Below are 25,895 nucleotides of genomic sequence, written 5' to 3' on the forward strand. Positions count from 1 at the left end.
AGGGGAGTGCGGCAACCTAAGAGAGGAGGCGCACTTGAGGGTTAGGATTCTGTCTTTGAGGCTTTCAGGAATGCGGCAAAGGGCAGGGCGGTGGGGGGCAGCGTAGGGTTAACTTGTGGTCATATGATGTCTGTCTCCTGGGAGAGACATGTCACCATCCACAGTCTGTCCTCTAGACATTCTGTAAGATACTTAACACAAGGAATTTATTGATCTTGTCGCTCTCCAAGGTAGTGGTTACCCTCAGGCAGTGAGCACATACCCATAGGACTGCTGCCCGGCCTTAACACAGGGCAGGTGGTTGGCTGATTATCATAAAATATGTCAGGAATCTTACCTCCTGACTCCCTGGTTTTTAAAATGGAATCTCAGCCTTAAGATGGACTTCGTGCTGTCTTACTGTACTGCTTATATTGCAGCATTCTTAATCACAGTCAGGAAAAGTTCATCCTGATGCTTGCCCCATATCCCTGCCCTACCTCACTAGCAGCTGTGATGCAAACTCCCCCCTGCTGCCTGCCACCCTTCCACCCCGACCCAGTACCTCCAGAGGAGAGATGGCTAGGCTCACGTCTGTTCAGGTGTCAGGGGCCCAGGAGGGCTTGGTGATCTTGGGAGGTGTTTATGGACTGAATGTTTGTGCTCCCCAGCAATGAGTACATTGAAGCCCTATCTCACCATGAAAAGGGATTAGGAGGTGGAGCCTTTTAGAAGGCTTTCAGATCACACGAGGTCATGAGGGTGGGGTCCTTATGAATGGGATTAGTCCCCTTGTGAGAGCTGCTAGAGAGCTTGCTTCCTCTCCTCTGCTCTCTGCCATGTGAAGTCAGCAATCTGCAACCAGGAAGAGGGTTTCACCAGAACCTGATCATGCTGGCACGTTGACCTCAGACTTCCAGCCTGCAGAACCATGAGAAATAAATTCCAGTTTATAAGCCACCCCGTCTGTGGTATTTTGGTATAGCAGTGCAAACAGATTCAGGCAAGGGAACACCCTACAATCTCAACATAATGGAATTTAAAGAAGTTAAAGCTAGGAAGCACGGAGTGCAGTGCTGAGCCAAGCCCATCTCTTCTCGATTCTGCAAAATAGGACTCTGGGTGGCACCTGGTTTTGAAAGGACCAGCATCCAGCAAAGTGCAGTCACTGCAGCCAGAAGCACAGGCTGAGAGCACTGCTCATGGGCATGGAGGTGTTAAAGTGAAAGCAAAACCCTTCTTGAACCAGAAGACCTGAGGACACAGGAAAAGAAGCCAGAGCAGTCTCTCCGGGTGAATGTGGCTTCTGTTCACCACCTCTGCTTCCCAGTGCTGGGGCCACCGGCTGTCTAAGCAAGAGTCCCCGTCTCTGCCCATCTCTTGGCTGCTTACCTGGAGATGCCCGATCCTTGTCCCTCCTCGGTTCTGTGGGAGGCGCTGCCAGGAGCCAGGGCAGCACTGGGCAGAGTTGCCCCTTACCTTCGGAGGGGCTTTTGTAGACTGAAGGGGGGTGCACAGTGATTCGGAGGTCTTATTAGACTGCCCACAGCTAGTCCCACCCCTGAGAGGACCCGCGGAGAAGCGATGGCTTCAGGAGACTTTCTTAATATGGGTTACAGTACAGGTTTCAGGATGTTGTTTCCTCCGTCCATGGAAACACACCTCCTCAGCCTCTAGGATGAGCGTAGTTGCCCCTTTCCTCCTGCATCGTGATTTCCCAGGTCCACCTAAACCGCATTCATTCATGGCTCCTGCGTTTCCTAGCACCGCTATCCACAGCTATAATCACAATAATTCTGTGGTTAGAAAAACGCTCACTTGTTGCAGGCAGTTTGAAAAGGAGGGATAAACTGTGACAGCAAATGGTCTATATTATCTGCTACAGATGACGAATATTTTAATTCTATTTTTTTTTGTTTCAAACTTACAGGAAGTTACATATAAAGAGCTTCCATGTACTATACTCAGATTCACCTGCTGTGAGCATTTTCCCCAGTTGCTTTAACATTTGGCTGCTCTCTCCTTCTGTATGTATGTATGTATGTATCTATCAGTCATCTATCTATACCTGTCTCCCTATCATCTGTCTACTTCCCTGTCATTTACTTCTCATTTAGATGACAAAATTGGCATTTTGCTGTATTTGGGTGGACTCCCACTTCTTTGTACAATATTCTTCACGATTATGTGAGATCACTGCTGGATCTCAGGCCCCAGAATGGCAGCTGATATGAATTGCTACTTAATTCGCACAGTGGGATGTGTTAGTCTGCAGCTTCTGCCACCATTCCCACAGCCAAGTTAGGCTCTGCTGGGCCAGTTGGCCCAGGCGTGGCCGTACTAGCGCTGTGAGTAGCTGCCTAAGTGTCCATAGAAGAGCCTGCTCTGTCTCCACAGTGGGGCGTGTACAATTACTTTACTATGTTATCGCCTCTGCCGTGTTAACATGATTAAGTAAGTGTCTTAGGCTATGACAGGGCAGGTAGCCATGCTAGGAATTATACAAGATGTGAATGAAATGCAGATTAGACAGGCCCTGGGGGTCACAAAGCAGGAAGAAAGGTGCAACTCTGGTCTCCCCAGAGGCTAGGAGGTGTATTTTCATGGATAAAGGAAACGGTATTTTAAAACCTGTATTAAATGCTAAAACCAAATGGCCAAAAATTGTGACTAAAAGGCAGGATAAAATCAGAAATTTTGACAACTCTTTTAGTTCTCTAGGAAAGGAATCTTCCTGAAAATGTAGAAGCGTATAGTTCCTTTCATATATTATTCTTTTTCATTTCTTCACTGATTTCTGGAGTATAGTTTTGTTTTTTCACTTTGCTCATTTTCTCGACAGGCATACCTCAGAGATAGTGTGCATTTGGTTCTGAACCACCTCAATAAAGAAATAGTTCAATAAAGCAAGTCAAATGAATTTTTTGTCTCCGAGTGCATAGAAAAGTTATGTTCACATGGTACGATAGCCTATTAATACAGAGTGCAATAACATTATGTCTAAAAAACATACATACCTTAATTGAAAAATATTTTCCTGCTAAAAAATGCTAACCACCATCTGCACTTTGAGCAAGTCATAATCTTTTTGGCTGGTAGAGGGTCTTGCCTCGATGGTGGTGGCAGCTGACTGCTCAGGGTGGTGGTGGCTGAAGGCTGGGTGGCGGTGGCAATTTCTTAAAATAAGACACCAGTGAGGTTTGCCACATGGATTCACTCTTCCTTTTACTAACGATATCTCTGTAGCATGTGATGGCACTGGGCCACAGAGCTTCCACAGCCAGAGCCAGTCCTCTCAAACCCGCCACTGCTTTGACAAACTAAGTTATGTAATATTCTAAATTCTTTGTTGGCATTTCAACGGTCTTCATAGTGTATTTACCAGGAGTAGATGCCATCTCGAGAAACCACTTTCTCTGCTCATCTATAAGAAGCAGCTCCTCACCCATGCAAGTTTTACCCTGAGATGGCAGCAAAACAGTCTTATCTTTGAGCTCCACTTCTAATTCTAGTTTCTTGCTGTTTTCAGCACATGGGCAGTGACTCCCTCCACTGAAGTCTTGAACCCCTCAAAGTCATCTGGGAGGGTTGGAATCAACTTCTTCCAGACTCCTGTTAACATTGGCATTTTGACCTCTTCCCTCCTCGAATCACAAACATTTTTAACGGCATCTAGAAGGGTGAATCCTTTCCAGAAAGTTTTCACTTGCTTTGGGCATGGAGGAACCACTATCTATGGCAGCGATAGTCTTACAAAATGTGTTTCTTAAATAATTAGGCTTAAAAGTCTAAATCACTGCTTGATCTATGGGCTGCAGAACGGATGTTGTGGTAGCAGACATAAAAACAACTTGAATTTCATTGTGTATCTTCACCAGAGTTTTTGGGTCACTAGGTAAGCTGTGAACGAGCAGTAATCTTTTGGAAGGAATCTTTTTTGCTGAGCAGTAAGTCTCAACAGTGGACTTCAAATATTCCAGTAACCCATGTTGTAAACAGATGTGCTATTACCCAGGCTTTGCTGTTCCATTTATAGAGCACAGGCGAAGTACCTTTTGCATAATTCTTGAGGGCCTGAGGATTTTTGGAATGGTAAATGAGCATTGGTTTCAACTTAAAGTCACCAGCTGCATTAGCCCCTAACAGGAGTGTCAGCCTGTTCTTTGAAGCTCTGAGGCAGGCCTTGACCTATCCTCCTTAGCTGTGGGTCTAGATGGCATCTTCTTGCAACAGAAGGCTGTTCCATCTGCGTCAGAAGTCTGTTGTTTAGTGCAGCCACCTTCATTCGCGACCTTCTGGATGACTTGCAGCTTCTCCATCAGCACTTGCTGCTTATCCCGCATTGTTCTGTGATGGAGACGCCGTTTTTCCTTAGACCTCAAGAATCCACCTCTGCGAGCTTCTGACGTTTCTTCGGCAGCTTCCTCCCCGCTCTCAGCCTTCACAGAATTGAAGCGTTAGGGACCTGCTCTGATGAGGCTTTGGCCCAAGGGAATGCTGTGGCTGGTTCGATCTTCTATCCAGACCGCTCAAACTTGCTCCGTATCAGCAATAAGGCTCTTTCGCTTTCTTATCATTTGTGTGCTCATTGGAGGAAATTGTAATTTCCTTCAAGAGCTTTTTCTTTGCATTCACAACTTGGCTAACTCTCTGGTGCAAGAGACCTAGCTTTTGGCCTAACTCAGCTTTCAACATGCCCTCCTCACTTAATCATTTCTAGCTTTTGATTTAAAATGAGACACATGTGACTCCTCCTTTCCCTTGAAAGATTAGAAGCCACTGTAGGGATATTAATTGGCCTAATTTCAATATTGTTGTGTCTCAGGGAATAGGGAGGCCTGAAGAGAGGGACAGAGACAGGAACAGCCAGTTGGTATAGCAGTCAGAACACAACATTTATTGATTAAGTTCGCCATCTTATATGGGCACAGTACATGGCGCCCCAAAACAACTACAATAGTATATCAAAGATCACTGATCACAGATATCACCATAACAAATATAATAGTAATAGTGAAAAAGTTTGAAATATTTTGAGAATTACTGAACTGGGACACAGAGACATGAAGGGAGCAAATACTGTTGGAAAAATGGTGCTGACAGACTTCCTCGACACAGGGTCAGTCTCTGTGAAGTGCAACGAAGGGAAAGACAATAAAACAAGTATGTCTGTATTATCAGATATTCATGGAATGTGATATTTCAATGACAGTTATATTTTAAACATTGCTCACATAGGCTATAGTTCGAAATGACCAGGAAATAGGAATTAAGTTAATAAAATGTTCTTCTCAGTTGACAGTGTACCCATAGGAAATAGTATAACCTTGTCAAGGGTACCTGTGTTTTTGGTCATAAGATCCGAAACGAGGATGTTGTCTCTGTCATTTTGTCAACTTTTAAATTCATTTTGACATCACTGCAATCCACCTCAGTTGACATTTTGAAAGGTTAGCATGCCTAACGGGTTCCTGAAGCCCTGATATGTGCTTATGGAGTTAGAAGGTGAGCATATTCTTCTCTCTGATGTGACTGGAAATACTGAAGGCTCAGGAGACCTTGCAAAGGCAGGAATAACAGGATTTCATAACATATGTAGGAGAGATTCCAGGGTGGCTCACAAAGCCCAGGCCAGGAGTCCAGGCTGTTAGGGTGGACAAGGCAGTATGGGAGGCTCAGTAGAGAGGTCATGGCTGGGTCTGGGGACAGGCCAGGTCCTGGGAGGAAGGAGCCCAGGGAGATGGCGGGGGCAGGACATGGACTCACTGGTCCTGGTTCCCATTTCTGATTCTGGGCTCAGTGCCCTCTGTTTTCCTTCCCACTTTCTCTTCTGCAGGAACATTTTCATCTCAGAAATCCCATCTATCCACAGATCGAGGGCCTGTCTTGACGCATCCCTGACCTGGTCACAGGTAAATGCACACACACAGACACCGAGTCACAAAAGGACCTGCCATAGGCACCTGGGACTAGCCTGGGATGCTGTGTCTCTGTACCCCTCAGTTGCAGTTCCCAGAACTCCCCTGGAGGGCTTAGATCCCTGCCCTATCATTTCAGAAAGCAAGGGACTGGCATTTGACAAGGGGCACTAGGGTCCGGAGATGGCCAATCTGGGCAGCAGAGACCAAATCCAGAAGGAGAGGGGCAGGTCATTTCGTGAGTGAGTGCCCAGGTGTTCACTCCCTGACACTCCTCCAGGGAGTAATATGCTCCACTCTCCTCTCTTCCCGGCCCCCACGCCCACCCACGGTGATAACAACTCAGGCCAGAAGGGCTCCCTGTTTGGGGTGGAACGGGACAGGCGTGCCAAGGGGAATGGGGCCCAGATCACGGGATGAGAGTCATTGACAGGCTCACGGGATTAGGGAGACTGGCCCCACCTGCACAGAGAAGGGTTTTCAACCTGGGTCTGGGCACAGGTCAGGCGGTCTGTGCAGGACAGACAGGGGCTGGGCCTGTGACGGGCACAACTGGGCCATGGGGGCGGCAGGGGCTATGTGCAGCTGGCAGTGCAGTTGTGGGGACCACTTCTCTGCCAGGATCTCCCGAGCAGTGGGCAGGGATCCTGCCAGGCCCCCCGAGGCACCCAGAGGGAACACAGAGGGCCAACAAACTCAGGCTCTCAGGCCCCAGGCCTTCCGGGGCAGGGCCAGGGAGTAGGCTGACCCCTCCTCCAGCCTTTCCCTGGTCCTGACCCCTCCTCAGAGGCACCCCACCAGGGGACAGCCTGAGCCCCGGGGCTGGGGTGACACTGGGCCTGGGGTGCCAGGCCCTGGGACACTGACTGGGTTCTGCAGTGTGGCTCCGAGCCAACAATCCCGGCAGAAACGGTTCCACTAGATCCAGGGAAAGTCACAGCAGCTGTGGGGACTGAGGGCCAGAGAGCTGGGTGGGACTCGTGTGCTCTGGAACCTTCTTCCCTGGATGTCCCAGGATAGGGAGGCCCTCCCTGTGGCCATTGGGCTGGGCCGCTTACCTTGCTGTGCAGGAAACCTCTTTCCTGGCCCAGCGGGACCCTGGTGTCACCGACTGGAGCTGTCACCTCGTAGCACAAGCAGGTCTTGCCCGGCCAAAGGTCATTATTGAAGTTCTCCAAGAAGGTGTCTTCATCCAAACGGTGTCTGTGGACAAAGGGGGAGACCGATTACCCCAGCTCCTCTAAGGCCCTGCAGCCTCCTTCCCTGCTGCCCCACAGCCCCTCGACTCCACCTGAGGTCCACCCTGCACCCTGCACCCTGGCCAGACCCACAGAGGCCAGGCTTCTGCTCACCAGGCCTCCCGCTCTGACCCCTTCTGGGGGCTCCTGGGGAAGTGAGCCCAGGCCCTTCTCAGCATCTCCCCCCAGGGGCAGGGCAGGGCTCAGACCCTCAAGAGGGCCTCTCCCTCTGCCCCAGAGCAGGCTGGGATCACACCTCCTGCCCGGGCACCGGCCATCCTGCCCAGTCACCCTGACCTCCTCCCCTGCTGGGCACGGGCCCGCCGGGCTTGTCCTCTTGCCCTCAGGGGTAGCCCGTGCATGCCGGGGGGTAGCCTGTGTGGGGACCCTGGGGTAAGATGTGCCTGACTGCTGAATCCACTCCGAGCAGGAACACTGGTTTTCACAGGAACAGAGGACAGGGAGGAACGGGGCTGCCCAGGGTGACTTCCCTGAAGCACGGAGCCAAGGAGATGGGCTGGACAGCAGATGGGGGTCATGGCCAGACCCCAGACAGCCAGCGGGAGAGAGGCAGTGAGGAGGAGGGCCCCCCAGGGGCCCAGGAGGATTCCTGTGGGTGGCAGGTTCCCACCAGGGCAACTCAGAGGCAGGCGCAGGGGCTCTGTGGGGCAGGTAGCACCCGGCCACGGCTTCTGTTCTGGCCGCCACATCTTTGTCCCCTCACCGTCCCTGGGTCTGTGTCTGCTGCCTCCCTGCGGGGGCACAGCCTGCGGCCTCCTCCCGGACCCAGGAGCATCACGTACCGTCAGGGCACCTGGAAGCTGCTGCGCTGGCCATGCTGGGCCCCACCCCTTTCTGAACTCAGGCCACTCACGCTACCCTCGTCGGTATCACAGAGGAAGGAACTTCTATGTGCACATGATGCATCCCCATGCCCTTGGACGCAGAGCAGCGGCAGGGATCCTGCCAGGCCCACGTAGGCGCCCACAGGGGTCACGGAGAGCCGACAAACTCTGGCTCGGGCCCCAGGCCGTCAGGGGCGGGGCCGGGGAGGAGGCTGACCCCTCCTCCTCTTTTCTGACAAAGGCCCTAACTCAGAGCCACAAGGACTGACCATGGCAAACGCGGCGTGTGGGGGGTGGGGTCACTCTGGGCAGCAGACCACAGGGCAGGAGGTGAGCGGACAGGTGTCCATAGCCTGCAGGAAGGCCCTGGCACAGGACACAGAGCCCCACAGGGCAGCTCCAGGGTGGCCTGCCTTTGAGTCCCCACAGCAGCCAGCAGAGGGCAAGGCCAGTCTGGACTGCCTGGGACCTACGGGATTGAGACAGCTGTGGGCTGTGAGCGGGGAGGGGACCGTCTGGTCTGGGTGGCAGGCAGCCAGGCCTTCACCCCTGCTCCCAGGAAGGGATGGGGACACACCTCTGCCGAGCCCACCATCTAATGACCCATTGCAAACTGGACACGGAAGGTTTTCACCCTATTACAGAGCATAAAAGAAAGGCTCCTCAAGGGACTGAGCCCTGACCAGCCCCACACAAGGGGCCGGCGGCTGCAGGGATGTACACCCACCTCAGGAAGGGTTCCTGCCTTGCTCTTCCGGGGAGGGTTGTGGGGGTTGTATTCCAGCCCCAAGTGTGACCCTGAGCCCTAGGGGCTCCCAAGGGGCTGCCCTCTCTCCCACTGACTCCCCCATACCAGCTCCTCTTAGCCCACCTATCCTGGGCCAGTGCCCCCTCCCAAGGGATGTGACCTTCTTAGGCAGAGCCCCCGCCCCCGGAGTCCTGCCCTGGCTGTTTGCAGAGAACCAGGCTACTTACCTCCCAGACTGGCCGCTCAGAACTGGAAGGTGGAAATCTCAGTACAATGTCCCCGTCTTTCTGGATGGGCGCCCCTCCTCAGACAGAAGTGTGGTGCCCTCCATCAACCCTCTGCTGAGGCCCCTCTCATCTCCTGGTCCCCTCTAAGCTTACTGTTGTCCCGTGTGTGGTGACCCAGGTGGCTTCCAGTGAGAGCCTAATCTGGGGTGTGCTGCATGTAGCGCCACAATCCCCAGGTCCCAACCTGCCTCCCCACATGACAGACACCACCCACCCAGTAGTTTCCAACCCTCCTGAGCTGAAGATGGCCTCTCTACATGGTCCAGGTCTGGAGTCAGAGACTTTGGGCAAGCTTGCCTTCCAGGGAGGGGGACGTTGTCCTGACCCAGGCAGCTCTCTTCACAGGATCCCAGTCTCCTCACTGATTCAACCCAGAAGGTGCTTCTCAGTCACCTACTGTAAATTTCGGAGGGAGGGCCACCTGTGCATGAAGCCCTGTGCTGGGGGCAGAGGGTGGCCCACGGAGTGTGGGGACCTGCTCCACAAACTCCTGTGCCCTGTGGGACCCTGGAAGGGCACACTGTCCCCACACCTGTGAGTTGAAGCAGCCAGATCTGTAGGACTTGAAGAGTCAGGGGATGGGTGACTGCAGGTGCCCCTAGAACCTGCACTGTGGCAGCACAGACTAGGGACTCGGCTCCCAATGTAAGAGCACCTGTCCTCAGCCCAGGTTGATGCCTTTGTCCAGACTGACGGCATCTTGAGCATTCTGGGTCACTTGTACTGGGGAATGGGGGAGCTCTCATGTCAGAGCCCAGAAATCCAAACCAAGGGAGGAAATTATCCTGACATTATCCTGCAGACCCCCCTGCAGAGTGTCACCATCCACTTATTTTGGTCAGAGCCTTTGTCACATACACAGGGCCTGAGGTCCTGAAGCTCACCTTGAGGAGGGACCCCCAGCTGTAATCAAGCAAATAAACCATGGGTCACAGAACAAGAAACAGTGCAGGAGGCCAGGGGACAGACACTGAGCTGAAGCCACGCCTGCTGCTGCTGCTCCCCTGACACCTGTCTCACGGGGAGCAGTGTGGACACCTCATGCCTCCCTGGCTCCATCCCCAGGAACTGGCCCTGGCCTGGCACTGCTCTGCTGAGGCCTCCATGAAACCATGACCCTGGGGCCTGGCTGCACATGGTGGGCCAGAACATTCTGAAGACTGATTATTCGTGGGATGAGTGATTGGTTGCATGAAAGATACCACTTGTTTTTTTTAGAATAACATCATCTTTTGCTGAGGAATAGCTATCTTAGATGTTGTCCTAGGCATTGGACACTCACACTGTCATTTAACAGTCACTTCAGTGCCTATGGTCAGTCACTGTCACTGTCTCTGACCATTGTCTCATTTTGGAAAGGAGCCTGAGGTCCAGAAGTGAGTCCAGGCCAAAGTTCATTATTTGTTTGGATTAAAATCACTCAATATCATTATGACTCTAAAAAATGAAAAACTCCTCTGATGGTGTGGGTTGTAATCTTACTGAGGCATATTTAGAATATAAGAAGATTTAAAAAACACACTTTCTTATGAACCCATTGTCTGTTGATGGTTTCTTTGTATCCATGTGGAGAAGGTGGTAAATGGCAAGTTCACATTTCTTGGAAGAAAGTATATTATCTGCTGTTGAACAGAGGTCTCTTGTCATCTTTACAGAGCTTAGAATCCACCCTTCAGTTTTCTTGATTCTAGGAGAAGAAGGGGCACTTGAGCACAGCAGGGACTGGGGTGGTGGAAGGAGGGACAATAGCAGAGGTCTGAGTGGTCACATGGGTGGGGAGGCAGGAGGGACAGGCAGGAGGTAGTTTGTGATGATGGAGTGGGAATGGAGCCTGTGTCCCAGGAGATATCAAGAAACCCAGAGGAGGCTCTGAGGGGGGGAAGGGAATGCTGAGGGGGGGAAGGAGGACAAGAGGAGGCAGGGAGGGAGGAATCTCACCTGCAGAATTTCCCACAGCTCCACAGACTGGCGGGAACTCCTTCGAGTTAGACCTTGCCAGGCCGGAAAGGGTCTTCCCTGGTGGTCCACGAAGGTTTGCCAGCAGTACTGAAAGTCTGAACCAGGACAGGGGAGGGAGAGTGGGTTCCAGCTCCAGGGAGGGAAAGGGGTCATAGGTGTCTGACGCTTAGAGACAGAGTCCCTGTCATAATCTCCCAGACTCCTTTCCTTTTCCTCCCCAGGAAGTACCTCATCCCTCAAACTCGGTCTTCCCACTGCAATCTAACCAGCCCATTCTCCTTTCTGGGAGCCCCCAAGTCCTTCTTGCATGTCAGCGTCCTCCCTGCCCCCGATCCCGGGACCACCTCTCCTCCCCTGAGCAGACTCTCTCGCAGTGACTGCCAGTCCTTTCCAGGACCTACCTTCACCTCTGCAGGCAGCAGATGAAAGCTTCTCCCCGACACATTCTGATCCTGCTCAACCACACTAACAGCTCCCCACAGGCCTCTCCCTGCCCACTGCCCAGCCCTGTGAGCCCACACTGACCCTTGTAGTTCATGATGGCCATTTGGGCCCCAGCTTCCCACACTGTGCGCAGACCCTCCTTATAATCATTGCGCCTATAGATGCGGGAGGCAAAGATGTACAGGTGCACATGGAGGTTCTCACGCAGGAAATTGGCTATATACTGGGCACAGGCAGCACAGGGGCTCCAGGAGATGAAACAGTTGACCATGTAGCGCAGCTTGGGATTCAGTTTCCAAGAAAGGATCCTCTCCAGGAGCAAGAACTCTGCATGGCAGCATGGTTCGGGTGTGCCATGCTGAGCACAGGGGGGAGAAAGGTGATCTGTCATTTGCTGTGCATAGCGGGAGAGGACCAGGGTGAGGCAGGTGAGCCACCAGCCTCCAGCACATAATTAAGGGGGGCAAACCTCAGCACCCAGGGCGTGAGATGCCAATGTGCTATTTACATGATTCACTGGAATGCAAACCCATGTAAACATTAGCAGGACGGTACAAAGGCCCAGGTCGCCAGTGATGACTTTTTATTCTACCTTGGTCCACAATGGCCCTGAACACACTGCCCTGACCAGTCTTCCTTGAAATTGTTCCTTCCTTGTGGAATTTGCATTAAGTTTCATTTTAAACCAATAGTTCAAGCGAGCAATTCAAATTACTGATTTTTAAACTATTGCAATAAACTAAAATAATCTCTGAACATGGAGTTTCTGGAGCCCCAGGAAAATTGTGCTGGAGATGAGTGCCTTTGGGAGCCTCACAGAGTCCCTTCCTCTGGGAGGACAGGAGGAGCTGGAGGAAGGAGGGAGGACCCAGGTCAGCGCCACGGGCCCTGGCCTGCTGCCTGGGAGGTGAACACTGCCCCCAGAGAGGGCCTTACCAGCTACCCTCCACCCCCCTCCATCTCCCACCAGGCATCACTGCCTCAGCCTGAGCCGAGCCCCACGGTGATACAGACTCCGGCCAGAAGGGCTCCCTGTTTGGGACGGAACGGGCCAGGGGCGCCAAGGGGAATGGGGCCCGGATCACAGGATGAGCGTCATTGACAGGCTCACGGGATTAGGGAGACTGGCCCCACCTGCACAGGGAAGGGTTTTCAACCAGGGTCTGGGCACAGGTCAGGCAGTCTGTGCAGGGCAGACTGGGGCTGGGCCTGTGACGGGCACACTGGGCCATGGGGGCGGCAGGGGCTATGTGCAGCTGGCAGTGCAGTTGTGGGGACCACTTCTCTGCCAGGATCTCCCGAGCAGCAGGCAGGGATCCTGCCAGGCCTCCGGAGGCGCCCAGAGGGAACACGGAAGGCTGACAAACTCGGGCTCTCAGGCCCCAGGCCTTCCGGGGCAGGGCCAGGGAGTAGGCTGACCCCTCCTCCAGCCTCTCCCTGGTCTTGACCCCTCCTCAGAGGCACCCCACCAGGGGACAGCCTGAGCCCCAGGGCTGGGGTGACACTGGGCCTGGAGTGCCAGGCCCTGGGACACTGTGACTGGGTTCTGCAGTGTGGCTCCGAGCCAACGATTCCACTAGATCCAGGGAAAGTCACAGCAGCTGTGGGGACTGAGGGCCAGAGAGCTGGGTGGGACTCGTGTGCTCTGGAACCTTCTTCCCTGGATGTCCCAGGATAGGGAGGCCCTCCCTGTGGCCATTGGGCTGGGCCGCTTACCTTGCTGTGCAGGAAACCTCTTTCCTGGCCCAGCGGGACCCTGGTGTCACTGACTGGAGCTGTCACCTCGTAGCACAAGCAGGTCTTGCCCGGCCAAAGGTCATTATTGAAGTTCTCCAAGAAGGTGTCTTCATCCAAACTGTGTCTGTGGACAAAGGGGGGGACCGATTACCCGGGCTCCTCCAAGGCCCTGCAGCCTCCTTCCCCGCTGCCCCACAGCCCCTCGACTCCACCTGAGGTCCACCCCGCACCCTGCACCCTGGCCAGACCCACAGAGGCCAGGCTTCCGCTCACCAGGCCTCCCGCTCTGACCCCTTCTGGGGGCTCCTGGGGAAGTGAGCCCAGGCCCTTCTCAGCGTCTCCCCCCAGGGGCAGGGCAGGGCTCAGACCTTCAAGAGGGCCTCTCCCTCTGCCCCAGAGCAGGCTGGGATCACACCTCCTGCCTGGGCACCGGCCATCCTGCCCAGTCACCCTGACCTCCTCCCCTGCTGGGCGTGGGCACGCCGGGCTTGTCCTCTTGCCCTCAGGGGTAGCCCGTGCATGCCGGGGGGTAGCCTGTGTGGGGACCCTGGGGTGGGATGTGTCCGACTGCTAAATAATCTCAGGACTCTTCTAATTAGGCAAATGACACATGCCCTTCACAGACCAGAATTATGGAGCTGAAAGTTCAGAATCCATTCCGAGCAAGAACACTGGTTTTCACAGGAAACCGGGGACCAGGAGGAGCGGGGCTGCCCAGGGTGTCCCCCAGGGTCCCGGGGAGGGGGCTGCATTGCAGGGAGAAGGCATGCTCCCCCATCCTCAGCGCAAGTCTCTCTGCCAGTCTCGCTACTCAGCCAGCAGCTGTGAGGTCTCCTCTTCTGGAATATTTCCCGGCACCTCCTCCATCCCTGCTTCCTGGATCTGATCAACCAGGACTGGCTGATCCCTGAAGCCCCCTGGCTGCCCCCCCTGATGCAGACAAGCTGGGCCTAGAGGGTCTCCCCTTCTGGGAAGTTAGCTTTGGCAACGTGAGCAGCACATAGGCGGCTAAGAGAGGCCATGTCCTAGAAGGACTGGAGGGGACACGATACGACAATGTTTGACCTTCTCCAGAGCTCTGTGTCTGCTGTCACCCATCTGAGTATCAGGAAGGGGCAGGACGCTGAGGGGACGCCAACTCAGACCTGGTGGCCTCCCTCTCTGCTCTGCCCCAGGCCCTGTCCGAGCCCCCAGCCCCTTCCAGCTCGCTCTCCTGGACCTGACTTCCCAGGAGCAGAGGCCCAGCGACGGCTCCTCTCCCATCTCCCTGGGCCAGGGAAGGACACAGTTCATGAAACACATCGGTGGACCAAGTGATGAGCTCTAGGTCCAAAGGAGAGCCCAGCACCTCCCACACGATGGTAGGGAAGCGTGCAGCTCCCCTCAATCCACAGTGCCAGGAGAAGAAGAGACCCTGACCTTTCTGGGGAATGACAGCCCTGCCCCGCTGCCGTCCAACCCTGAAACTTTTAGTGAAAATGTGAACCCATTCTTCCTTCTTACTGGGGTCTCCATCAACGTATGAGAAGTTCTGAGAAGGGAAGGCAAGACCTACATCCCCACAGGAGGGGATGGGAGTGTATGGGGACAGCAGCCCTGGGCAGCTGTAGGATTTATCCCTTTTCCCCCAGCGGGAAGACAGCAGGGCAGTGCCCCCAGGGAACCCGCACTGGGATCAGAGAGACAGGCTGCAGCCAAAGGACCCCAGGGAGGGGGCAGCGTCTACGCAGCCTGTGTCGCTCGACTAGGACTGCACGATGACCCTGGGGTGTCTGGAGTTTGGGCCGAGAAAGTCATGATCAGAGGGACACACAGCTGGTCTTGGTGGACAGAGGAGGTTCTCCACTGCGGTTTTACGGATGTCCTCCAAGCCCCACACCTTCCCTCTGGCTTTTCCTTCCCCTGCGTCTGCCTGCCCAGAAGCCCGTCCAGTCGGGTTGATCTCAGTTCCCTGTCTGCTGTGCCGTGGTCCAGGCCACCCTGCCTGGATCGTCCACCGAATTTCTCCCCAGGATGATCCTGGGGCCGCTGGCTCTGTGGTCAGGGAACCAGGTGTCCCCCCATGACTGACTCCGCGGGCCTGAGCTGCCAGGGCCCAGAACTGACTCTTGGCTGCCCTTCTGCGATTACACCGCTCTTGGGAAAAGCTCTAATCATTTCAGTCCACACATTCAATCCTACATTCACGAAAATGCTTCTCAGTGTAAACTTAACCACTAATTTTTTTCCTCACTCCCAATCACCATCCCCAGGCTGCAGACCGCCACAGCTTCCGCCCTGCCAGCAATGTGGGGCTGCATAAGGGGTGAGCAGATGCGGGTGCAGTGTGAGGCTGGCGACACGAGTGGGGGGTCCAGGCACAGAAAGCCTGGATTGCAAGCAGGTAAGTGGCGCTAGGTGGGCATTGCCCAGGGACAGGAGTGCAGAGCAGGGATCCTGCTCTCCCCGGACACACTGAGCTCAACGAGGCCCTCGGCCACTGTATGGGCTGAGCGGTGAGCCCCCAAATACATCTGCTGCGGTCCCAACCCCTATTTCCTACATTGTCACTGATTTGAGATGCAACCTTTAAAGAGGTGACTAAGTTCAAATGAGGCCGTTAGGGGGGCCCTAAGCCAAGCTGACAGATGTCCTTGAAGAGGAGGACTCGGGGACACACACAGGGACGGCAGGCCTCGCCAGGGGTCGAGCACAGAGGGAAGACCCCGCAGGACAGAGCAAGAAGGCGGCCACCCCTGGGCCTTGGCCTTGTAGCCCCCAGACCCGGAGGGAGTCAGGCCTGGGGACGGGCTCCAGGAGTGGGCGGCCTCGTTCGGAAGCCTGGGCAAAGGAGGCGTCCCTCTCGCGGAGGGTCTGCTTTCTCTGATGACTCGAGTCCGTCCTGGAGGGCGTTTCCCAAACCATCTGACTCTCACACTCGTAGCTATTCACGCCCGTGTACATGTTGCCTAATAACAAGGTTTGGTTAGTGTGGTGAGACGGGAGGAAGCAGGTGGGGGAGCGGAGACCCTGAGGGGAGGAGGCAGGGGGAGCAGGAGGAAGAGGAGGCCGGGCCTGAGGCCCCAGGAGGGCAGGAGGAGGCTGAGGAGGCCCTCACCTGATTTCCTCAAGCTCTGTGACCAGGAAATTATAATTCCGATCCAGGTTCCACCAAGGTTTAAAGGACTTATTCTTTTTGTTCACAAAGTGGTCCCAGCAGTATTCAAAGTCTGAGACAAAGAGGGGAGAGCAGTCAGGTCCTGTCCCGGGAGCCTCTGTCTCCGGAGCCTCCTGGGCCCTCCCACTCACGGCCTGGCTCCCCCCTGCCAGGTGCCCTGTCCTGCCTCAGGTGCCCAGCTCTCCTCCCACTCACTCACCCTCGGGGCACGTGAGGCCCCTCCCCTCGTCTCCCCCACAGCCCTGCCCCTCCTCCTCTGCTCTCACCTTGCAGGGACATGATGTCCACCCGGGCCCCCTCGCCACACAGCCTGCGAAGCCCCTGCCGGGTAGCCGGGTCCCAGAAGTAGGAGAGGCGGGCGGCGAAGATGCTCAGTGTCACGTTCCTGTGCTGCTGCAGGAACTGGGCCACCCGCTTTGCACAGCTGGAGCAGGGGCTCCAGGATACGAACCAGGTGACACGCTGCTGCTCATGAGGGGACAGCATCTCATCTTGGAACCAAGAAAGGAAGCAGAGTTCTGCATGGCGGGGAGCGTGGGGATAGACCTGGGGGAGATGGGAGGAGAAGGGGCCCCGTGGGTGGCCGGGCAGGTCACCGCGGCAGGAGGGTGTGGGCAGGAGTCCCAGGGGCATGGCATTCATGGATCCCTTCTCTCCCTCTCTCCTTCCCTTCCGTCTTTATCTTGTCACCCCTTCCCACGCTCGTGCAGTCACCCACGAGTTCCAACACACACTCTCCCCTCATTCACGCCCCAGCGTTCTGAGTGACTGCCCTGGGCCAGGTCCTCTGGGGCCCAGGGTGGCTCCCCAAGGGAGCCACTGGCCACATGTGTCTACTGAGCACAGGAAATGTGGCTCATCTGAATTAGGGGCGTGGCAAGCGGAAAATTCACATCTCATTTCAGTGGCTTAGTTTGAAAAAAAGAAAGTCGGCTATCTTATGGAGAATTTTTAATTAGTTACAGGTTGAAATAATATTGTAGGTATATTGCCTAATACAGGTTCACTATTAATTTCACCAAATCCTTGTAGCTTTTTGAACACTGGGTACTAGGCAGAGCAAATGACATGTGTGAGTCCGGTTGTGTTTCCTTGGGACAATATACTGCCGGCGCGCACCCCGCCCACCCCCCAATGCTCTCCCCCTCCAAACAGGTCCTGGAGCAGAGAGGAGACAGGCGTGCGGAGGGACGTCCTGCAGGAGTGGGGAGTGCTGGGCCAGGGCGACAGGGGGAGGGCCTGGCTCCAGGGGCTGCTGCTGGTCATGCCTGTGCAGAACCATCCAGGGAGGGCTGGCTGGGACCTAGGAGAGGCTGGGTGCAGCACAACAAGGGCTGGGGGTCCCCTGGGAGGTGGCATATCCTGTGGGACAGGGGGCAGCGGTTGGGGGAGCTCCCACCAGCGAACCGTGACCAGGGCCAGCCAAGGCCCCCAGGCACTACAGGCTGGGCTTCTGAAGATGCTGGAAGGCTGCTCAAGGCCACTCTCCACACCTGACCCTGCGGGCCCTCAGAACAAGGCACGTGGGGAGGCCAACTCTCATCTGCTGTCAAGTGCAGGAGGGTTGGGCAGGGACCTCAGGGCCAAGGACTAAGGAAAATGTCACGAGATGGAGCTCATCCCCTGGGGGCCCATGGGCCTTCTACTAATTGCATTTTTGCATCCTCACCTCGCTTAATTCCTTCTGCCATGGGCCTTACCTGGTTCTGAAAGACTCCCCTGTGGACATAGGCATCTGATGGTCGCCCCTTTCCTCTCACTTCGAAGCAGAGGTAGTTGCAGTTTCGTATATTGGTTTTGGGAAGGTTACGAAAGTAGAAGGAGAAGGTTTTGTGCCGAGGGATCCTCTCCATAGGGGGTCTGGGGGCAAAGGAGAGCAGACAGAGCGGGCAGATCGCTGCCTGGCGTTCTCCTGGCTGATGTCCCCTGAACACAGGCCACCCACCCCTCCGGGACCCTGAGCATTTCCTGCTGCCCCTCCAGGCAAGGAGTGCAGGGAGTCTGGAGGAGGGCAAGAGGGGCTGCCAGGGACAGCAGGGGACAGGAGATCAACCCCACAGGGACTGAACTCCCCTCTCCCACCTGGGCCCCCACCCCAAACTTTCCTGCCCACCCATCCCCCACCTATTGGAAAAGTAAAGATAGAAATCCTCCATCCCAAAACAACAACCTTCAATGTATTTCAGTTCATTCACTCCTGCAGTGCAGTCACCTAGTGTGAGGGTGCTTGGGGACAGTCTGCAGTCACTTTTCTGATCACACTTGAGATATCCTTGCCACAGGTGAGTGATCTTATTGTCTCAGATGCTATTGTCACACCATTCTCTATAATCGTGTACAGATTGTAGAAAATCGACCAAGGAGCTTTAACTAAACCCTCCAACTGCTTGCATCATCCTTTAGTCAGATGGTAAGTTAACAGAGCCCAGGAGCTCCCTGTAGCCCCACAGAGAGGCCACCCCACTCAGTCAGGGAAGGGGCAGCCCCGGTGGCAGAGGCTCAGGCTGAGAGCTGGGTTCCCAGTGAGACAGGGACCATGGGATTAGGCAGAGTAGGGTGAGGGCCTCCGGAGAAAAAGCACAGCAAGATAATTACAGTCAGAACAATGTAGCAATGTGCAAAGAAGTCCCTAATGAAATTCTGTGATGAGCATCACGCAAAGTCAGAGTCACACTAATTCTCTAGGGTAAAGATACCAGACTAGGAATATAGACATCTTCAGTGAGATCAGTTAAAACTCAAAGGGCCAGAAGCAACTTAGCCTGGAATGTCTGAGTGTTCTGCAGATAAAGTGTCTCAGCATAACCTGTGACTTCGCTGTAAAATTTACCTTTGCCTGCTAAAAGGCCCAGCTTATTTTAACCGTACCTATGTGCTGTATTTCCTTCTCGGATCCTAACCAAGTAATCTGCAACGTAGGAAAAAGACTGATTTAGTAAGCAAGCCCAACTATAAACAGCCCAAGAAGTTAAGAAGTAAGATTCTTAACTTCAGCAAACAGGGAACATCCCAGCCCTCCTGGGGGCAGGGTAGGCGGCCTTAACTGACGTGCTCCCAGAGGGAAACTGCTGTCTTGAGGAAGAATCAGAGCTGAAAATCTCCTGTTACTCATCAAGAATGAGCATTCTGGGACCACTCAACAAGTCTGCACCCCTAATCCTTTACCCTCATTCCTGAAAACCGTCAACTGCACATAAAACCCCTAGACAACGAGCCAACCACGGACTCTCTTGTCCCCTCCTGGTGTGAGCCAGGAGCTCTGTCCTCTCACTTTATTTCTAAATAAAAGCCTGTACCTTGCTCTCCTACCTTGAGTGTCTGTGAAGCTCATTCTTCGGCTTCGTGAACAAGAACCCCGGCATCACCAGGACCACCAGGGCTGGGGGCAGGTGTGGGAGGGACCAGCCAAGAAGCCAAATGGGGGCATCCACAGAACAGGGCAAAGACCCCAGGTGGGGGTGGGGCCTGCAGAGAAGGAGCCCAGAGATGGAGAGAAGGGAAGTGGAGCTGTGGGCAGGAGGAGGCCCATGTCAGGGCAGAGCAGGGCCCAGCTGGCAGGAAGAGGCTGCAGAGAGGAGATGGAGGGGCAGGGCGGGCAGAGCGGGTAGAGGTACCTGGTCCAGGGCATCTGGCTGCAGCCTCTTGGGCAGCTTTGTCCCAGCTCTGCCCTGTGTCCCGCGTTTTCGGCCCCTTTTCTGTCACACAGCCTTGGCTTAGGAAAGCCCCTTATCTGTGAGTAACCTCCCAGGCCTTCTAGGCTGAAGCCCCACCTCCTTCCTGCTTTGCAGCCGCCGAGGGAGGGCCCTTGAGTGTGAGCAAAGGGAAAGAGAAAGTGAGGATGCCAGAGAGAGGGCGGGACAGACCCTGAGCCTGCTCCCCTGGTGCACGGCAGGCTGCCCAGAGTTTATTAACTGTGCTCACCACGCTACGGCAGATCCTCAGGTCCTATTCATCTTATCACTCGACGTTTGTTCCCTTTGACCAGCATCTCCTGCTTTGCTCCCCTACCCCACCGACTCCCACCCCAGGACCTGACGAATCCCATTCCACTCTGTTTCGGTGACTCTGCCTTTTTCTCTTGTTCCACATGAGTGATACCACACACTCTTTGTTTTTCTCTGGCTTCTCACTTTGTACAGTGCCCTCAAGGTCCTTTCCTGTTGTCACAAATGGCAACTATTTGATGGCTGAATAATATTCCATTGCACATGTAGCCTGCATTTATCTCCTCATCTGTGGCTGGTCGGATCCACAGGTTGTTTCCACGTCTTGGCTGTTGTGACTAACGCTGCAGTGGCCACAGGGGTGTAGACAGCTCTTGAAGGTACTGACCTCATTTCCTCTGGATGTATTCCCCGGGATGGGATTGCTGGACCACATGGCACATCTAAAGATTTCTTGTGGGACTCTGACTTCACACCACTGTCGGGGCTGCTGACACAGCCTCTGTAAGCTGTTGTCTTCATGTCCGATGCTGCAGCCTGAAGCCCTCGAGACAAGCAGCTGGGAAGGGGTGGTGGATGTAAGACGTGGGAGAGCAAGAACGAGCTGGAACCTGCAGGTGACAGCAGACACGAATCTCTGGAAGTAGGTCAGACATTGTTACATATTCTGTCCCCTCCAGTCCTCCTAGTGATGCCAGGGTCCTTGTTTGCGGAGCTGAAGAATGAGCTTCACAAACAGTCAAGGTAGGAGAGCAAGGTACAGGCTTTTATTTAGAGATGCAGTGAAAGGACAGAGCTCCCGGCTCATGCCAGGAGGGGACAAGAGAGTCCGTAGTGGTGCATTGTCTAGGGGGTTTTATAGGCAGTTGAGGATTTTTTGAGAATGTGAAAAAGAGTTTAGGGGTGTGGACTTGTTAAGTGGTCCCTGAATATTAAAGATTAACGTAAGGAATTTCCCGCCTTGATTTCTCTCTGGGACACTGGCACCTTGGTCTGGGAGCACATCAAAAGGCTGCCTGCCCAGCCCCCAAGGTGGGCCGAGGTATTGTCTACTTGCTAAAGAATCCTGCCTCTGGAACTACTTGGGTGTTAAAATGCAACCTTATCTTTAAGATGGAATTCTTCCTGCCTTTAACCATGTCGTCTACAGCTGGGTCTGCATCTTAAGTTAGTTGCTCAGTTTGCAAAATTACCCCTTCAGATCTGAAGGAGGACAGACAGCACATAGGCCTGGGCCTTTTAGTACGCTAAAGTGAATCTTACACATTACAAATGATTAGCATAATAAAACATGTGCTACTCTTCTTTATCTGGGGAACATTAACTGATGTCACTGAAGAATGATTCTAGAGCTTAATGTTTAACATAAGAGTTTTAGTAGGGGGGTTTCTTTGCATGTAGTTACATTGCTCAGACTGCAAATATTCCACCCTGCCCCCTCCGGAGGCCCTCACCCTATTCTGACTACATCCAGGGTCCCTGTCTCATTCTCCCCTCTACAGATAGAGACCCTAGCTGCTGCTAGGGAAAGGGGGCGATGACTGCTCTGGCTGCTTCATGCTGAGAGGGGGCGCAGTAAGGGGTGCAGCTAGGTCTCCATCAGTGGTCATTCGAGAAGGCTTTGGAAGATGGGCACTTTTATTTCAGGTTCTATTTCTATTTGCAGTTTTGTGGCTTCTAGGCAAGATAGAACAAATTGTGTTATTAGGTTAAGTAGCAATATCTGGAGTTGGATTTTCCATTCTGGAAGGACAAATTTGATGAGATTAAGAATGCATGGTTGAATATGAGAACTACAAATAGTAAAACTTTAATTGCAATGATAAGAGAAAACTAAAACCTCGGAAATCATAGCCAGATATTTTGAAGAAGCTAGAATTCTGGACCTAGTTTATGTCTCAATGACTAGTATTAGGATTTAGTATGGATAAGGTTGCATTATTGAAACAACACTTTTTTCTAAAATCACTCTCATTTTTATTAGAAGTAACCAGATTAAGAAAATAATTAACACTTGGCTTTATTATTTGCATAAGTGCAGCAAGAAGAGCAATTGATTACATAGGCTCTTGTAAATGTGCTTTGCTGGAACTTTTTGTAAGGAATTTCAGATTGAACTTTTAAAGGCCTTTTGAGGCCAGACAGCCAAGCCAGACTTGCCATCAGGTTTTGACTGCAGTACCTGTAGATTTGGGTGAACTCTTCTCTTATCAAGGTCCCCAAGACATTTTGAGGTTCCTGCACCTGCCAGGAAGTGACCTTCCTTACTCACCTGGTAAGGCTGCTGGGAACCCTGTAAGCAAGGTACCAGGCCAGTTCTTCCAAGGGGCTTTGTTGGCTTTATAAAGTCAACCTTAGTTCCTGAAAGCTGTCTGTTCATATCTGAGTTTACACACGTGTCTCTCAGGTATAATAATGTTCCAGTCAAAGCCATGGTAGTATAACCTGTGTTTTTTTTTTTTTTAGAGGGCATCTCTCATATTTATTGATCAAATGGTATAACCTGTGTTTTTAATTGGTCTTCTTACAAGGAAAGCAGGTTCTTACTGAACTTATGCAAATAAACATACTGCCATGAAATATAAAAATAGTCACTGAGAGTTTTTAAATTCTGGAGGGATCAGGTAGAGAGAAAGATAAGTTTCAATTCTGCTTATAAAGATTAGTCATTTAATAAACTGTTGTCAGCTTAAGAGAAAAAGCTTAAAACACTTTATCAGCAACATTTGAAACAAAAAGCTATAAAATGATCTTTAGTTTACTTAATCCTATGTAACCAATACCTGTTCTGCTGAAATCTAGTTCTTTACTAGCTTAGGAGTAATAAAACAGTGGCTATAAATGACAAAAGACTTACAAATGACAATAGTTAAAGATCTGATGAGAGCTTACTATAAGACAGTTGATATAAGAAAATTTGGATATTTCTGTAACACAAAACATTCAGTAACAAAGTTTAGCATCATTCCCTTTGACAGTGCTTTCCAGGTAATTAAGCAAGTAATTATATATCAAATAAATAAGCCAAATTAGCCAAATACTTTCTCCAATGAGAAAAAATTCCTCTGACATGTTCCAGGGGCCCTCTGGAAAATATCAGAGTTAACTAGAGGTAAAAGCACCTTTTTGAATTTGATTTTGGAAAGTTGTCAGAAGAAAGTTTCTTTGGCATTTGCTTAAATAAGATTATAGGTGGCCATGAAGCAATACTTATTCATTTAACTAGAATGACAACAAAATACCTCAAAGGCAAATAAAGGTTATACAGTTGTTAGCAAAGTTTAATATTAAGATTTCATTTTTTTAAATACTCTGACAACTCACTGAGACTTTAAGCATGAGAAACTGCTTTGATAAAACAATTAGAGAACCTATTGCAATCTTTCAATTCCAATATTAAGAGCAGACTAACAGTTAAGAAAATTTTGTCTTTTTTAACTGAAAACAAAATTCTAATTTTGCTGTGTACTTGAAACTGAGACTCATTTGCTTTAATTTTATATAGCATGACTATATTAAATTCTTCTACAAACTTCCTATAACCTTTTTACATCTAGAGTTTTCTCTGTAAAAACAGCTGTACTTTAGAACAAAGTTACTTTCTTTTATCAAAAGACACATTCTTTAGGATGCAGAAATGTTTTCCTTATTACTTTAAGTAGTTTTAATTAGAACTTAAAACTATTAGGTACTTTAATTTTTAGTGAACACTGAGAAGCAGGCTATTGTAAACTGTTACGCTAGCATTCTTTAGGTTGACAAATTTATGAACATTTTATAATTTCTGTAACTATGAGCATTACAGCACAATCTCTCACTAAACACAAAGTATATCTTCTTAATTTAGCAAAACTTTAAGGTTTTAGGTTACTACAAAGATTCTCAGGCTGTAGGTAGGTATACACACTGTAACACACAATTATTAAGGTGTTCACTTGCCACACTTATTTAGTTCACTCATTCCTAACAGCTATGCTAGATTACTTACAAGACCTTTACTGAATATTAGACCTAAGTCAAGCCTTTAAGCATTTTATTCTTAAAAGATTTAGCAGATAACATCACCTTAAATGACTTTAGGTAAAGTTAGGCAGCTGATAACCATAAGGACATGTCTGTTTTAGTTTAACTTAAATTAGCATTGATGCTTAATATTTTCTATTAGAATTCTCTGGAAGTTTTAGAATGCCCAATTCTTACAAGCGCTTGTCTTTAAATCAATTTCAGTAATACCATCTGGAGGTAGAAAAATTTTTCATCTACACGCTTGGACACACAAACATACAGACTGAGACATAATGACTATAGTTAACAACACTTCATAAAAAGAACATATACACAGACAAACTGACACAGAGACTTGAGTTACTGATATCTAATTGCCTTTTCTTTTAGCTTATTTGACTAAAAGTATTTCAGTTTTCAAGAATACATTCTACAGGCGAGCAGTTTATATAACTGGGTTAAGGTTTAGATGACCCCAGACTAACAGGGCCGATGAAGGCTCTGAACTGATAGGGACTGTGTGTCTCCAGGGGGCTGGAAATGAAATGCAAGCACAATTCTAGCTCCAGTCATTTAAAGCCAGGCTGCATTGCAGAAGATACATTTCTTCTGTTTCAGGGAGTCTAGTTCAAAAACCTCTCAATTTTTGAAGATAATGAACCCAATAAGTAGAATAGATTTCTACCAAAATAATTTACAAAACTAGTTCCATATTATAGTCTACAGGACTTTTGACTATTTTTCTTCTTTGCATTAAAATAAATTTAGCTGCTATAACCTTATTATATTGCATACTTTTCTCAGGGGCCAAGCCTCTCCATTAGAGAATTTGTATTGAGGCCAGACTTATGTGCAGAAGATAAGACATTTCTTCTTTTTCAGGGTCTGGGGATCAAAATTGCTCCCAGTTCCTCAGAATGCATACCAGGGGCGTGTCTGGCTTTAACCTTGAAGAGGATGCTCCCATCTGAAAGAGAGAGAGAGAAAGACGGGTGTCCAGACCTGGTCAGCCTCTCTCTCTGTGAGGGTGTCCCCTCGCCTTGGAGCTTAGGTGATACTGGTCAATCACCCCCTCTGCCAGGCCTACTGGATTTAACCACTCCTTACCAGCGTGGCCTGCACCTTGCCTTGATTTCCCTCTTGCCTTCCCACTAAGCAAAAGTCGCCTTGGAGCTCTGGATTTAGTGGGACCTTACCAGTGTGCTCCTACTTACGCCTTTTGGGAGTTTCCCTAGTTTTCTCTGGAGCTTCCCTTGAGCGCTCCCTGCCTGTCTGATAAGTGCAGGGGCTGTGTGACTTCTTGCTGCCAGAGCCCTGATCTAAGTCACAAGCCTATTTTGCTTTCCCGGGCTGCAGGAAAGGAAATGCCCGGCCCCAGGATGACTGCCCCTAAGGAAAGGAGATCAACAGAATAGAGCCATATACATGTTGGTCTCAGGTTTTAGCTTGATTACTTTACAGACTTCATTTACATTACACAGGAGAAAGTGGCGGAGGCCTAAGAGGACTGCTTTGAATGGGGAGCAAGGGAGCTTTTTGCTAAGGCCAAAAATAAAATTCAGGGGCTGCCAAGGACATTTATGGGGGAGGGGGGCTATACTCTCAAACAACAGTTTCTGCCACTGCCTGGAAAT

At 51.5% G+C, this 25,895-nt stretch overlaps 1 protein-coding gene and 1 long non-coding RNA gene across 8 annotated transcripts in view; both read right to left on the reverse strand.

The window, feature by feature from the left end:
* Positions 1-10,473: 10,473 nt before the first annotated feature.
* Positions 10,474-25,895, reverse strand: part of LOC108386308 (DNA dC->dU-editing enzyme APOBEC-3G) — a 47,418-nt gene continuing 31,996 nt past the window's right edge. For 2 of the 7 annotated variants that reach the window (XM_073213891.1, XM_073213889.1), the window contains 9 exons: positions 25,187-25,228; positions 20,645-20,867; positions 18,013-18,172; positions 16,579-16,858; positions 16,253-16,364; positions 13,135-13,279; positions 11,500-11,776; positions 10,954-11,069; positions 10,474-10,702 (listed from right to left, as the gene is read on the reverse strand). In XM_073213891.1, coding sequence (XP_073069992.1) covers positions 10,688-10,702; positions 10,954-11,069; positions 11,500-11,776; positions 13,135-13,279; positions 16,253-16,364; positions 16,579-16,858; positions 18,013-18,172; positions 20,645-20,867; positions 25,187-25,228 — 1,370 coding nt within the window. In that variant the 3' untranslated portion in view covers positions 10,474-10,687. Of the gene's footprint in view, positions 10,703-10,953; positions 11,070-11,499; positions 11,777-13,134; positions 13,280-16,252; positions 16,365-16,578; positions 16,859-18,012; positions 18,173-19,180; positions 19,221-19,621; positions 19,778-19,926; positions 20,123-20,644; positions 20,868-25,186; positions 25,229-25,895 lie in introns of those variants that run through there. The other 5 variants (XM_073213890.1, XM_073213888.1, XM_073213892.1 and 2 more) reach the window with 4 other exon arrangements.
* LOC140843650 (uncharacterized) lies at positions 21,002-25,189 on the reverse strand. Its single transcript, XR_012121608.1, has 2 exons — positions 25,057-25,189; positions 21,002-21,933 (listed from the first exon to the last, which is right to left on the reverse strand). It is a non-coding gene; the product is annotated as an uncharacterized lncRNA (long non-coding RNA).

The sequence above is a fragment of the Manis javanica genome, chromosome 10 (genome assembly GCF_040802235.1).
Source record: "Manis javanica isolate MJ-LG chromosome 10, MJ_LKY, whole genome shotgun sequence".
Lineage (NCBI taxonomy): Eukaryota > Metazoa > Chordata > Mammalia > Pholidota > Manidae > Manis > Manis javanica.